General features: G+C 35.9%; 2 protein-coding genes across 3 annotated transcripts in view; one reads left to right on the top strand and one right to left on the bottom strand.

Annotated features, from left to right (window-relative positions):
• LOC129418142 (protein phosphatase 1 regulatory subunit 37) overlaps positions 1–8,921 on the bottom strand; it is a 62,319-nt gene extending 53,398 nt beyond the window's left edge. For both annotated transcript variants that reach the window (XM_055173065.2, XM_055173066.2), the window contains exons 1-4: positions 8,793–8,921; positions 7,542–7,754; positions 6,371–6,468; positions 2,685–2,730 (exon numbers count right to left, since the gene is read on the bottom strand). In XM_055173065.2, the coding sequence (XP_055029040.2) occupies positions 2,685–2,730; positions 6,371–6,468; positions 7,542–7,671 (274 nt within the window). In that variant the 5' untranslated portion in view covers positions 7,672–7,754; positions 8,793–8,921. The remainder of the gene's footprint in view (positions 1–2,684; positions 2,731–6,370; positions 6,469–7,541; positions 7,755–8,792) is intronic.
• Positions 8,826–14,739, top strand: part of vrk1 (VRK serine/threonine kinase 1) — a 30,960-nt gene continuing 25,046 nt past the window's right edge. Inside the window, exons 1-6 of the mRNA XM_073869291.1 lie at positions 8,826–8,965; positions 9,855–10,036; positions 10,113–10,164; positions 12,297–12,366; positions 12,916–13,006; positions 13,139–13,244. Of these exons, the coding sequence (XP_073725392.1) occupies positions 9,867–10,036; positions 10,113–10,164; positions 12,297–12,366; positions 12,916–13,006; positions 13,139–13,244 (489 nt within the window). The 5' untranslated portion in view covers positions 8,826–8,965; positions 9,855–9,866. The remainder of the gene's footprint in view (positions 8,966–9,854; positions 10,037–10,112; positions 10,165–12,296; positions 12,367–12,915; positions 13,007–13,138; positions 13,245–14,739) is intronic.

Genomic DNA, 14,739 nt, shown 5'->3' with positions numbered 1-14,739 from the left:
CCACAAAACACCAAATCTCATCCCCTCCACATATTAGACACATGATGCGATCCCCTCCCTTCTGAGGAGGAGACAATCAAAGCGCCACTGATTATGCGGGAACAGATGACTTTTAAACAAAGCCCTGAGAAATACTTTGATGGCCACAGCAGTCCGTCTATATTAGATACGCGTTGCACAGCCCCCCTTCCCCTCATAAACTCTTATCTTCCTGGTCGGGGGGACGCCAGATCGCTCAAGGCTGCATGTTGGGGAGATAATAATTTATTCATCATTAGCATAATCATTTGTAATTTTTTTTAACAATAATCACTTAACTGTACCATAGGAAGGGGGAGATCAGAAATCCCATTTTTCTAATCCCCTCTGCCATGTGCAGATAATGGCACAGAGACTAGGAGTTAGATGTCATCAGTGCGTGACAGGGCCCGTACACGCTGACCCGCGCTTCAATCTCACTCTCGCTGGTATCAATAACTGCTGTTCCAGTCATCAAAGGGACAGCGGTTTAATCCCAAACTAATGCCCTTCAGCATCGCAATGTACATTTCAATTAACATGCTTGTCAAAGTTCTGATCTTATCAAAGTGTGGTAGCTTGGAAAGTAAGCCTGTGTCTGGGTCGATCCACACTTCAGGGATTTAAGCTACTGGCTTTCTAGGTCTAAACAACTATAAAATCTGTTTAAAATAATAATTCAGAGGCACTATATTACAACAGCCAAAATTAATTGCAACAGTATACAGCACACCTAAAGCAACTTATATTTTGTACTACACAATAAACTGTTAAAATAAACTATTCATAGTTAACTTTCTTGTTTAATGCGTGAAACCATTAAAAATTCATAATGTTTAATACTCTATTAGATTAATAATGCATAATTTTTTAGATGATTTTGAAAGTTCATTATAGCACAAACATGACGTAGAACAGGTCCATAACACATTATGTGTCATTTTGTGTTGATTTTGTGTATAAATATAACACAAGTTGTGTTAAAAGTAACACAAAATGTGTTGTTTAAATTTTAACACAGAGATGGGTGGATTCTGGGACAACACATTTTAACACATTCGTTCTAAGAGTGTACCGGCCCAGTGACAGCTTCTGTACCATTTTTTTTTTTTTTTTTTTTGAGAGAGAGATCTACATTTGAGTGTACGAAATCCACATACAGCTCCATACAGAATTGCCTGTAATTTATAAAACAGACAATACCAATACTTCGCGTTTTTTATTTTTTTCTAAGATTATGCTTTTCTAAACATTAAACACCCAGCTTCATATTAAAGTAAATGTTTTGCTTTAAAACCGCTTGTTAAAGAATTGTTTACTTCTTAAAGGAAAACATCACAGTTTTTCAATATTTTACTATGTTCTTAGCACTAAGTTTGCAGCACTTTGACCTCGAGCGCAGTAATTTTGACGGATGTTTGAGCGAGGGGGGGAGTGATGATGTTGCTGCGCCCGGGGTCAAAGTGCTGCAAACTAAGTGCTCCTCCACCATACAATATAGTTCTCATTTTTTATCAGCTTAAAAAGTTGCCACGTTTTATTTTGTGCCACCATACTTACTCTTGTAACTACTCATGTAACAGTCTTTAAATAGGAAAAACATGGAAGTGTTTGGTGGATTTTAAATTCATCCCTGTTTGGATCCTAAGGAATGAATGGGGCTAGGCTAAATGCTAACACATTCACAACGCGCAGTTGAAAGATTAAGTGCACGCATTGAAAAGATTGGTATGTATTAATTTATCTAAGTTGAGGTAAGAACATAGTAAAATGTTGAAAAACGGTGGTGTTTTCCTTTAAAGCAGAGGTACCCAAACTAGGGCCCGCAATGACCTTTAATTTGGCCAGGAAAAAGGATATTGTAGGATAGGATGTTCATATTTTCTAAAATGTATTTTTTTTGTTTAATTTGTACATTACAAAAATGTAAATTGAAATTAAATGCAAGGAATTAAAGTGAATCATTTTTTTTAATGTACATGAATACTTCATGAAGGTGCATGAAGGTGTATAGCATGCATCTCGAAAACTCAACAAACTCGGGTACTATAGGCTAATAATGGAGAGGTTGAGGCAGTAGTACACAGACAAAAGTAAATTTAAAATTATTTGTTTTTCTACAACAGTTATCTTTGAAAATAAACTGCATTACTTATGCATACAGAGTAATGTTTGCTTATTTATTTTTTTAAATATTAGAAAATTATAAATTAGGAGACTCAGGGGTCAGGGCAACTTTAATTTTAATATAACACAGCAAAATTTACTTTCAGCATTTTGATTTTCAAAATTTGATTTCTGGCCCTTGGTAGGAAACGTTTGGGTACCCCTGTCTTAAAGGTTTATTGACATCTTACTCGAGATGTCATAAACTGGTGGTAAAATTGTAGGGTTTTGCTAGTCCAATACAATCTCATTGCAATGCATATGTATTTTACTAGATGGATAGTTTGTATGAATTCATATGACCACATTCGTAAGTTTTTGTTCGATTTGCTTTTGCCCCTTGTGGCGCTAGGGGGTTAGGTTTGGGGCTCATTATTGTTTTGCATATTTGTATGATTCATACGAATTAGCCAACTCATAAAATATATACAAATTCCCACTAGATGAGGCTGGTTAAGAGAAATTATAAAAAATAGTAAACAAAAAATTATTGCCCTTACCTGATAGGTCAAGACACCTGGCTCGGTCAGTAACACAGTTTATTTGCTGCATGTAAGAGAGAGCAAAAGAGAGACTTTGTAAATCAAGATCAAACATACATACACACAAGCTGATAGGTAAATAAATGAATTCCAGTCATTTCCAGTAACGGCATATTCACACTGAGTGAATTATGAATTTCTGTCATGTTTATGACAGCTCACACAGGTTTCATTTTAGCAGATCTTTCAAAGTGAGAATATCGCTGCCTTTATCATTGACATAAATGTGTCAAAACATAAAGACGCAATGGTCTTCATTCAGTGCACAATGCAAATCCAGTATAAAATAAAATATGTAAGTGTCTATTTACATAAAGTATCTGACTGAATATAGTGAAAACCACTATACCCATTGATGTAACCGCAAACCAATCCCAAACTTAACACACTGCAAAAAAAGGTATCAATGCAATTTTGCAAATGCACTATTTGCAACCAGATGTTTTAAGTGGCCCGTAGTTATAGAGGGACTCACAACAACCCCAATGGTCTTGAGCAATGGAGGTCATTAGTGCAGCAATGCCTATTTAGCAAAGCCAGTCTAATGGAGATTGCCTGCAACAAACTAATTAACAATAACTTGTAATTTTTGTATTACGTATAACATCGACATGGTCCATTTAATGTAAATTGTTAGCCTAACAATACACCTTAAACCAACTGCAATAATCAGTATTTCAAAGTGACAACGAACAGTTTACGTTGATTTTCAAGTACGTCACAGCAAATATAATTTCAGCTCAATCTGGCAATCTTAGCCGCTAGACTGTAGCTAGCAGATGGCAGTTAGCATCTATCAAGCAACGGACTGATGAAGTCCCTCAGTCAACCTGCTGTAAACATGAACAGGACGTCATATGGGATTTTGTGTTTAGAGCAAAACAAATTAAGCATTTCAATGTGCGAACACTCTCACGGTTTAATATTATTCTGAAAGAAAGTCTCGACAAAGATGACTTAGGGCCATGGATTTGTACCTCTCCTTTTTTTGTTTGATGTTTTCCATCTTAATAAATGTGGAAACTTCTGAAGCCCTTCGCAGCTAAGCAATGTTCTGTGCTGTGTATTGAGGAAAATGAAATGACAAAGTACAAAATGTATTGATGTGCCAGGTGGGAGAGGACAAAATGAAGTGATAAAAAGAGAGCTTCGCTTCCTCCAGGCAGAACGGGACACAGCTTATAAACTTGACTTCCACAGGCACCATCTCAAGTGCATTTGCCATTCTTCGTATAAAAACTCCTGGAGACCAACTCCAGCACTCGGCAGTCTGGGTGGCTTTGTATTTGCAACCGTATATTTCTCATTTAATTAGTTGAAAAAATTATTTCGAAACATTTTATACAGTAAAAGCTCTCAGGGTTTAAAATCGCCTGCACATTTTCCTTTCAGCATCTTTTCTGCAATAAAGGATAAATTATTTAAAATAACACGACCTTTTATCTCGCACCCTTTGAAGGCGGCAAATTAAAAATGTAAATTGGGATCTAATTAATATGCAAATATATTCATTCCCAGTTAACAATTAGCAATTAAACCTGCAGTGTCTAGAAAGAGCACAGACAAAATTAATAACTTAATTTATCATTAACAAAATGAAAATGTACACAATTTTTGTTGATATTATTTTTTTATTATTTTTACTTTTAATAGAACAGTTGGTGGATGTCACAGGAAAAATGATGAATAACAGCCCAACCAAACACGTGGCTACATGGATAATGACTAAAAGACTGGCTCACCGGACAGCTGGGGAATGAATACATTCCCATTCCATGCCGTAAATAAAAAGATCATACCCATGCAGTTTAACCCATTTGTGCCTGATGCTGCGCGGAAACATTACATCTACCACCGGTGCACGTACCATCAGGCGCAAATGGGTTAAAGAGTGCAGTGGACATTAAAGATATAAAAAGTTATTTATATATGTTAAGACATGAGAGATTATGAAATTTTACTCCATATAGGAGTAGGACATACTGCACTATTTCTGATAAATATTGAACGCTAAGTTTTGGATGCATGGATGTTTTAGGAGAGCACCGTGTTGCTGGATATATCTTATGGGAGGATGGTTCACTCTGAAATACAAACTTCTCACAAAATCTATGCCTTATCCTGCAGGGAGGTGTGAAATGCCGAAACGTTTGATGGGGCTTCTGTGGCAAGCGCTCATACGGTATGGGTTTAAGTCTTTTCTTTTTGCTACGTCCTGTTAGGATGTAGGATTTGCACTTCAATGGCGGTGACACTTCTTCAACAAACGTTACATTTACAAGCCCCTGGGATAATAACTTGTATCAAGAACTTTCTGTGTGTTCAATGACTAAAAAACAAGAGTGGACGTGGAAATCTCGCAAAAAGGAAAACTCAGAAACTGAGCTTAGCTAGATGCTAAACAAAAAAAAGGTGATGATAATAGTTGAAGCATTTAGCCTGGGATGAATTGCAGGGGCCTGGGGTCTTTCACTTTGTTTGTTTACCATTTCTGGGAAGACTTAACCAAAAGCGAAACTGTATTTGCCCCTTTAAAAATTTTCAAAGAAAGAAGAAAGGCCCCTGGGTACAATAAAAGGCTTTAAATATTTTTCAACAGCCGTCCTCGAGGGACCGTCCTGCCTGGAAAAAAATTACCTAATTTGATAAATATGCTCTTTAAGATGCGAATTTCATTTAGCATTCACTTATTACAAATTCAAATGCAGTCCTCGACTAAATATCCTTCCTTTTAGCTGCTGCTTAACCGTACATATTTCACTCTTTTAGAGGGACCACCTACATTCTTTTCAAACGCAGTCGGGTTCATTAGCAGCGAGGAGATAATGCCGAGAGTGTGTTTAATGTAAGCACTGCTAAGTCTCTAATTTTCCACAAATAATTCTCCTTGATCTAATCGTAAATTTATGCAGAAGAGAAACTGATGCTCTTAACGTCGCTGGTCAAAATAAAATAAATGCAGAGCTTGAATTATGCATGCATGTGTGTTTTTGCGCGTGCCTGAGTGTATTTGACTCTCATTCCCTTTCATTTACCTATTTGTTATTGTATTGCTTTCCTAGTTCAATAAAGTACGGGTGGCTAATTAACCTGCTCGCTAAGACGGATTAAAATGTTTTCTTTTCAACTTCTTTTCATCATTTTCTTCTTTTCATTTCAAAGTTATTTTCACAAAACAATGTTTTCATTACACATAGCAATCTCAAACCAAATCTTCTGCATAAATAAGCTAATATTAGGAAGAAATCAAAGCGAGAGGTGTGCTGTGTGTTTTAATCACTGATTTCTATATATTACTGGATTGCTGCTGAATTTTAAAATAATAGCAGGTGAAGCCACTGAGCAACCATACTGATATCTGTTGCATATCAATAAAAAAGTTTTAAGGACAACTTTCTAGAGTAATCAGTACCGCAGACATTTCTAATGTTTATTGCCAATACATAACCAATTACAGTATGTGTGAGACCCTGCAGGGGGCAAGCGGGTATGAAGGATGGTGGTACAAGCAGACCTTAAATATAAAACTTTGAATATAGAAGGTAGTATGTGTGTAGCTATATCAATATGGTTAAACGTCATAATGTCACCAGCAATCCAGTTCTTATATATCATTGGTTTAAATGCATGCATCTCCACTGTACCTTTAATTGATCAAGAGCTTTTGGGTTTGGTGGCACGTTGTGTTTTTCACAGCTCTGCATATAGGCCAGGATTACATCTGTTAAAGTAAGGCTCTCAGCTAAAAGAAAACAAATATTACAATATTAAAACCATATTTAGAACGGGATTTTATTTGCTATCAGCAATTGTTTGACAACGAACTACCTTCAGTTCGTGTGTACTTGCGTACAACCTTAAACTTAAAAATAGCCAGATATATTAGACTATTAAAGGGACATTCCACTTTTATTTTTAAAATATATTCATTGTCCAGCTCCCATAGAGTTAAACATTTGATTTTACTGTTTTGGAATCCATTCAGCTGATTTCCGGGTCTGGCGCTATCACTTTTAGCATAGCTTAGCACAATCCATTGAATCTGATTAGACCATTAGCATTGTGCTAAAAAATAACCAAAGAGTTTTGATATTTTTCCTATTTAAAACGTGACTCTTCTGTAGTTACAACGTGTACTAAGACCGACAGAAAATTAAAAGTTGTGACAGCCATGTTGCAGCTGAAACATGGCTACTGGAGGCGCAATGATATTACGGAGCAGCCGAAAATTGCCCCCTTAGTAACTTTCAATGGCAGGGGATTATTTTCGGGCAGTGCGTAACAACATTGCACCTCCTGCAACCATGTTACAGCTGCAGCGTCCTTGATTGTTACGCCAGAATAAGAGTATAGTTCCTAGCCATATCAGCCTAGAAAATCACAACTTTTAATTTTTTTGGCGGTCATAGTAGAGCACCTTCATATAAATTTAGCACGATGCTAAGGGTCTAATCAGATTCAATGAATTGTGCTAAGCTATGCTAAAAGTGATCGTGCCAGACCCGGAGATCTGCTGAATGGATTCCAAAACGGTAAAATTAAATGTTTAACTGTGGGAGCTGAAAAATTAGTATATTTAAAAAAAGTGGAATGTCCATTTAAATTGCACATATTCAGACAATCAACATGGCTTTATTTTATAAACTAATTATCATTTAATCTAAACTGTGAATACGAAAGATCTTCATTATGGTTACAATGGTTTTCAAACTATTTTATAACATAACATTGTTTCTTGATATTTTGTTACTGTAACTTAAATGAATAAATGAAAAAAATGACACCAGCTTAACATTGCAGGTTACACCAGCTCACCTCCTCGAAGCTCAACCTCACTCTCCACAAAAGCCGACACCATCTCCTCATCTGGGGGAAATGATACGCGTTTTTCTCTACACTGCTTCATAGACAGAGATGCTGCCTCTTCCTCTGAGTGACCTGTCATACTTTTGCTTTAAGTGATGTCACAAAGTTGATCAACCAAAATGTCCATGAATACAGAGCTCTGATCTGAACTGGTCCAGTAGGCTTCCTACGGTGTAAGAGACAAGCCAGATCCTCTGAGCTGTCATTCATCCCTATGCATCCATAATTTCTACAGATACTCTAATCAGTTCTTGATTAAATAAGTGAATGTCCTCCAAATAAATGTCTCCCAAAATCAACTTGTGAAAATTGTGTTTTTCATCTGTAGTCCAATAGTTACTAACAGTAGGAAACTTAAACTTGCAGCACTTCTACAAACCAGTCACAGGATACTACATAGTAAATTATTTATGAACTACGTGCCTCTCAGCGCAAGTATTATTCTACATAAGCCGACATCAAATATGCACACTGATAAACACAGCCTAAACATTTGTAACTAAAAGTTACAAATACACATACTGTACAAAAGTAAGTATACCTACTTTACATGAAATAGCCTATAGGCTACTGGTACATGAATGCATGCCCTGCTGAAAAAAACAGCATCAAACCAGCATGGGAATTATGCTGGTCTATGCTGGTTTAGCTGGTGGACACCAGCATACCAGCACCAATGCTGGTCTTGCTGGTATGACCAGCATGGGATGCTGGTGCTAATGCTAGTTTGGTGCTGGTTTAGCTGGTGCTAATGCTGGTTTGGTGAGCTAGCTGGTGCTAATGCTGGTTTAGCTGGTGTTCACTAGCAAACCAGCACCAAAACACAACATATGCTGGTCTTGCTGGTATCCTATGCTGTTTTTTTTCAGCAGGGTGGTAAATCATGACATGTTTACAGTCTGTAAACCAGGCTTCCGTAATTTATAATGAACTTATATACATTTTTAAATGACACTTAAACTTAACACTTTTGTTCAATTCAGTCCCAGTTTTCACGAAACATCGGTCTCTATTAACATTTTCTACTAACAATTGTTTAATGTAGGCTAAACCTGCAGTTGTACCAGAACCTACTCATCAGTAAAGTTAATAAAAGAGATCAAATATTAAAATTGAGATGATCTAAAAAAGTTAAAACATTATAATAATACACGTTCGTTGCTTATATAAAAGCAACAAAGCTTAAAATAAAACACATACGCTCTTTGAGTGGAAAACATCACAAAACTACGTATCCCATCATCCATTGCGAACCCCGGAAGTTCGCAATCCTTTTCCTGACCAATCACATGGGTTGCCCGTCACACTGAAGCGCAGTTTTGCGGGAACTTTGGAGACAGAGCTGTAACAATCTACCGGTCACCCGCGAAAAGGTTTGTTGAAACTTCTAAGTCGAATTAGATAAGGAATCGTGATAAAGCATGTGTATTTATAGCCGATTATAAAGATAAGCGATTATGTTATGTCCATAACAAGACGTAATGAGGCAGCTAACGCGGCTAGCACCGCCAGTTGAAATGTATGAGTGCGGGCTTTCTACCAAAATATCAATAACAATTCAGTGTCACTGCAAGTGATAATCTTCTTAGGCATCGAACAGTGTTGCATGACTCCTAATAAATAGATGGAAAACCCCACAAACGGCTCTTAATGTATGCGATTATCTGTAAAAATGAAACTACCGGTTTGACAATTCGCAAAGTGAAACTGGGTGCATAAACGTCATTCAAGATTGGACACATTGTGTCAGTGTTTATAATGTGTTAGTTGTTTAGTGTTAGCACGAGGAGTGAGAAGTCTACGTATTTGTTACTAGTTATGGGGATAGAAATGTATATATACTATATAGTTAAAATATAGTTATATATAGGAAGATGATAGTTATTCGCCTTCGTGTCAGGTGAAGTTTGACGTGTTCTTCTTAATATTAGATACCTAACGTTAGTTATCATCCGTTATATCTATCTTAAACCATATTAACAAGCCTAAAGGGAAACCTTACATTCAATATATATATATATATATATATATATATATATATATATATATATATATATATATATATATATATATATATATATATATATATATATATTGCACGTTTTAAACTTGCATAACTTTTGAATTATTATTTTAAATATGCAACACTGAAATCTTTTTTTGGGTGCGGCCAGTGAAAATGTTGGCAGGGCAAGTGAAAACCTGCTTACAAGCATGACAGTTGTAAAGGATTTTGTGTTTCTCTTGTTTGATACTTTAAAGCCATTCAGTGAAATGCCACCCAAGGCCAAAGCAAATGGAGAGAAAAAAGCAAGAGCTCCACCTAAAAGGAAACTGGCTGAAGATTTCCCACCTGGAGAAGTCCTGACAGATAATGCAAAGAAAAGATGGAAGCTCGGGACTGCTGTTGGGAAAGGAGGTTTTGGCCTGCTGTATCTCGCTAAAAGCTGTAGAAAATGTAAAATATCTTTGTTTCTGTTGCCTTACTGGAATTGATTTGTCATAAATCCTTTTAGCTAATGAGGATTCGTCTGGATCTGTTGGAGCTGATGCACCTTATGTCATTAAAGTGGTAAGAACTGTTTCTTTTTTTTTTACATTTATTCATTTAGCAGATGGGGATTGAGTACAAAGATTTTTTTTTGTTTCGACTTTACAAATTAAGTGTGTACTTTCTTCCCCATAGCATTTAAACGTGATGACATTTAACTGATCTGAACAAATAAGGAGTTCAAAATTAAATTAAAATATTAAATAAGTAATTAAAAATTAAATAATTAAGTACTAATTACATTGCTAACATTATTTTTTAAATTACTCTCTAGTTACACTGTGAAAAACGTAATTGCGTCATTTACTACTTTTTTTTTTTATTTGTATTAACCTTGACCACAAGGACAATAGAAATAAAACTAACTCTAACTTAAACATTTAGGAGTGGTTTCCCGGACAGGGATTAGTTTAAACCAGGACTAGGCCTTAGTTTAATTAGGAAATATAACTAGTTTAAACAAACATGCCTTACTAAAAACATTACTTGTGTGCATTTTGAGGCAAAACAAAGGACACGGATGTATTTTAAGATATGTCAGTGCAAGTTGTTTTTAGTTTGGACACCTCTAACATTTATTTTGGCTTAGGACTAGTCTAATCCCTGTCCGTAAGCCCCCCCTAACTTTAACAAGCTGATAACATCACATTTTCAATAGATATATTTCAGCAAATTAACTAATTTCTAATGCATTTTAAACTTTTTTTATTGCAAACTAATATACATTTAGAATTTAAATGTAATATTGTTTTATACAGATTTGTTAAAAGTTTGTTATTCAATTATCATTATTAACTGTAATTAAATTTGGGATGCATAATTATATATATATATATATAAAAATTAACGCGTTAATAACGCGTTGACGCAAATTCATTTTAACGCCACTAATTTTATTAACGCCGATTAACGCAACACGCAATTTCTATTTGACCCTTGGTCCAGCCCATAGTTGAATGAACAGAGACGCAGACAAATGGGATCCTGTCTAAATGATTCAAAGGTTTTCATAGAAATAAGAACATTAACCAAATCGTCTAGCAAATCCAATGCTCTAAATGCTCGTTGGACATCTGAAATGTCTTTATTTATTTTTATTTATACGTCTGAGGTGTAACTCACCGAGTGGTCAGGGGTGTTCACTGGTATGCTCACACAAAACTCGCTGCAAAATACGCATTCCAACAGGTTTTATCGTAGTTTTTGCCAACTCCATTGACATGTATTAGATGTGCTGTGAGGTACGGTATTACTCCGCGCCGGGAACTTTGTTTCTATTCTTGCAATTGGCAATGGCAGTTTAGCGCCACCACCTGGGCTGGAGTGTCTATTATTCAAGCTCTAAGCGGAAGAATGTACGGGTGTGAGGCGTTTGGAAAAAAAGGTCCACAAGTTAACAACGAATGCTAAAACAGCTGTTGGAAAGCATCTTTTGCAGCGATTTTTGTGTGAGCATATCAGTGAACACCCCTGACCACTCGGTGAGTTTCACGTCTTTGTAAAAGAAAGTTTTTATGCATTTTAGGAAGGATTGTTCCAGTGCACCATTAAACCCATTTTAATGGTGAGAGGAGAAACACAAACACCCGAAAATTCTCAGGGCAGCCGCATATGTCGAAATTTCAGTCAAAACCGTTCTATTTCACCATAAACAATCTGAAAACAGGGCTTTAAGTGTAAAATACCGAACTTGTCCTTTAACTCATGAAATCATGCGATTAATCTAGATTAATTTTTTTCTATTGACCGCCCTAATATATATATATATATATATATATATATATATATATATATATATATATATATATATATATATATATTCCCCTTAAAATTATACATGCATGTGTGCATATTTATAAATAAGTAATTATTATACACAGTTCACACACATATATGATGTAAACAAAACTTTTACTTTGCTATAGATTAATCGTTATGCATCCCTAAATTAAATGACTTAAAAATAAAGAGTAATTTTTCTCTCACATGTCACATTCTTATGCAATAAATGGATGAGAGTAGACTTTACTTTGGTGATGAATTTTCAATTGTGTGTCTGTCTTCACAGAGTTGACTTAAATCTTTGTTTTAATTTGATATACTTTTTCAAATGTCAGTTATTTTTTGACGATTGTTTTTACCATGTCTTGCAGGAGCCAAGTGACAACGGTCCTCTGTTCTCTGAACTGAAGTTCTACATGCGTGCTGCCAAGCCTGATCTAAGTAAGCCCCCATGACTGCAAATACACCCTCATATGCATGATGAGTGGGGTTGAAAAAAGTCGAAGAGCAACTCTTTTAATTAAAGAAAGTTCTGAGCTCGCCATTGAGGGCTTCATGGAGACAGACAAACCGTAACTCTCTGCCTTTGGTGGCTCCTATGGCTGCCCTAAGGCCACCGCATAGCGCTTTATTTAATAACAATCCAAATGTCAGTCTCCCTTGACAATTAACTGCTATATTACTAAGGGATGCTCATGTTTTATTCATTGAAATATTGTAATGTTGGTAAATATTTGTCCCACTAGCAGATTACCTTGCGGCACAGTCACAGTTTTGTCCCTTAGGAATACTCTTATATTATTTGGAGCACGAACAAGTTTGAGGAAAAAGTTTTGAATAATTTCACACTTTATTTATGAATTTATTGTTTGATTTCATGTAACTGTTTTTTTTAACTGTTAGTGTGATATTTTTTATGTGATTTTAATTTGAAAACTAGGTCTGTTTTGAGCAATGCTTTGCGAAATAATGTTGTATATGTTGTTTCAGTTGTGGCTTGGATGAAGTCAAGGAAAATGGACTATTTGGGAGTACCAAAATATTGGGGCTCTGGTTTTCATGAGAAAGGTGGTAAGAGATAGGCAAAATCTTTATAATTTTGATATTTAGAACCGTTTAAATCACAAGGTAGTTTTACTATATTTCCTATTAAAATATTCAAGAAGGTTTTTATTAGACCCTAATGATTCCCCTAAAATCTTTACAACAGATACAGATTTATGGTCATGGATCGATTCGGAACTGATCTACAAAAGAAGTTTGAGGGAAATGGGAAGAAATTTCCACGCAAACTGGTTCTTCAGCTGGGCCTCAGACTTGTAGGTTTCTTGCAAAAATTACTCAAAGCAAAATTTACTGTTTACTGGAACCATTGCAGAAATCAAAAGAGGTGTTTTTGTCACCTCATGATTTATTCAACTGTCTGGAATTATTCAATAATAGAGGTTTATTAAAAATAAGTGGAATTTCATGGCTTTTTTGGGTCACAACATGCTCATTTTATGTTAGTGTACATTAGGGATGCACTAATATATCGGCCTGTAATCGGTATTGGCAGATAAAGCATTTTTCCCAGTATTGGACATTGGCTGATTGTTTAAATACAGAGGATGATTAGGGCAGATTACATCCCGGCATTCAAAAGGGGCAAAAAGACGGATCAGAATGCATACAGGGTTCCCACGTGTGTTTGAAATCCTTGAAAGTTTGTGAATCTGGGGGAAAAAATTCAAGGCCCTGGGAAGTTTTTGAAAATATACATACATGCAGGTCATTGAAAGTGCTTGAATCTATTTTATGCAAGAAGTTTTCTGGGGAAAAAATCCATATTATTCCCTGTGTAGTGTAGGATAACATCATAAAATTTCTAGACTTTTTAAGCACACGTACTAAACCGTTCGCTTTAAAGGTGCAGTGTGTAAATTTTAGCGGCATCCAGTGGTAAGGTTGTGATTTACAGTCCACTGCTCACCCCTCGCTTTTGAAAAGCATTAAGAAGCTATGGTAGCCACCACTGGAAAAACATGTAATTGACGTAGACAACTTAGTAAAAAAAGTTTGTCCCTTAAGGGCTTCTGTATAAACATGGTGGCACAAATTGGCGTCTTCCACGTAAGGGGACCCTCTGTGTATGTAGATAAAAACGTCCCATTCTAAGGTAATAAAAACAACGGTTCATTATAAAAAGGTCTTTATACACCCCTGATAATATAGTTTTGTATATTATTTTGCATTTCTGTCAAGAGATCCTTCTAAAAACTACACATTCCACCTTTAAATGCTTGATTTATACCAAAATGCTTTTTTTGCATACTTGTGTTTGACACATGAAAACGTCTCAGGTTACATATGTAACTGTTGTTCCCTGAGAAGGGAACGAGGCGCCGCGTAACCCTGTCTTTGTCGTAAGCCTTACCATTGGTTGAATTTGATATACATATTCAGACGCACTTACCCCTGGAGGCGCCCACAAAGTGTCACTGCAGTGATGCAGCGCAAGTTCCCCTGGAAGGGAACTGTAACAATGCATTTTAAAAGATGTAACCTTGCTCTCACTTGAAATGTGTCCCCACATTTAGTCCTTGAATTTGAGGGTATCGGACCTGGAAAGTCCTTGAAATGTCCTTGAATTTAAAGTTAACTAAGGTGTGGGAACCCTGTGCATACTGTGTGATTATTTTGAATTGAGTAGCAATGACAATAAAATGTAATCTAAGAATGAATAACATAATAATTTAAAACAAGAAGCAAAATTATCGGTGTCTATCGTATAACTAGATGTCATTCTAAGTAATCAAAAATTGGTATCGGCAC

This window comes from Misgurnus anguillicaudatus, chromosome 7, assembly GCF_027580225.2.
Source record: "Misgurnus anguillicaudatus chromosome 7, ASM2758022v2, whole genome shotgun sequence".
Classification (NCBI taxonomy): Eukaryota; Metazoa; Chordata; class Actinopteri; order Cypriniformes; family Cobitidae; genus Misgurnus; species Misgurnus anguillicaudatus.
This window is presented reverse-complemented; position numbering and strand designations above follow the sequence as displayed.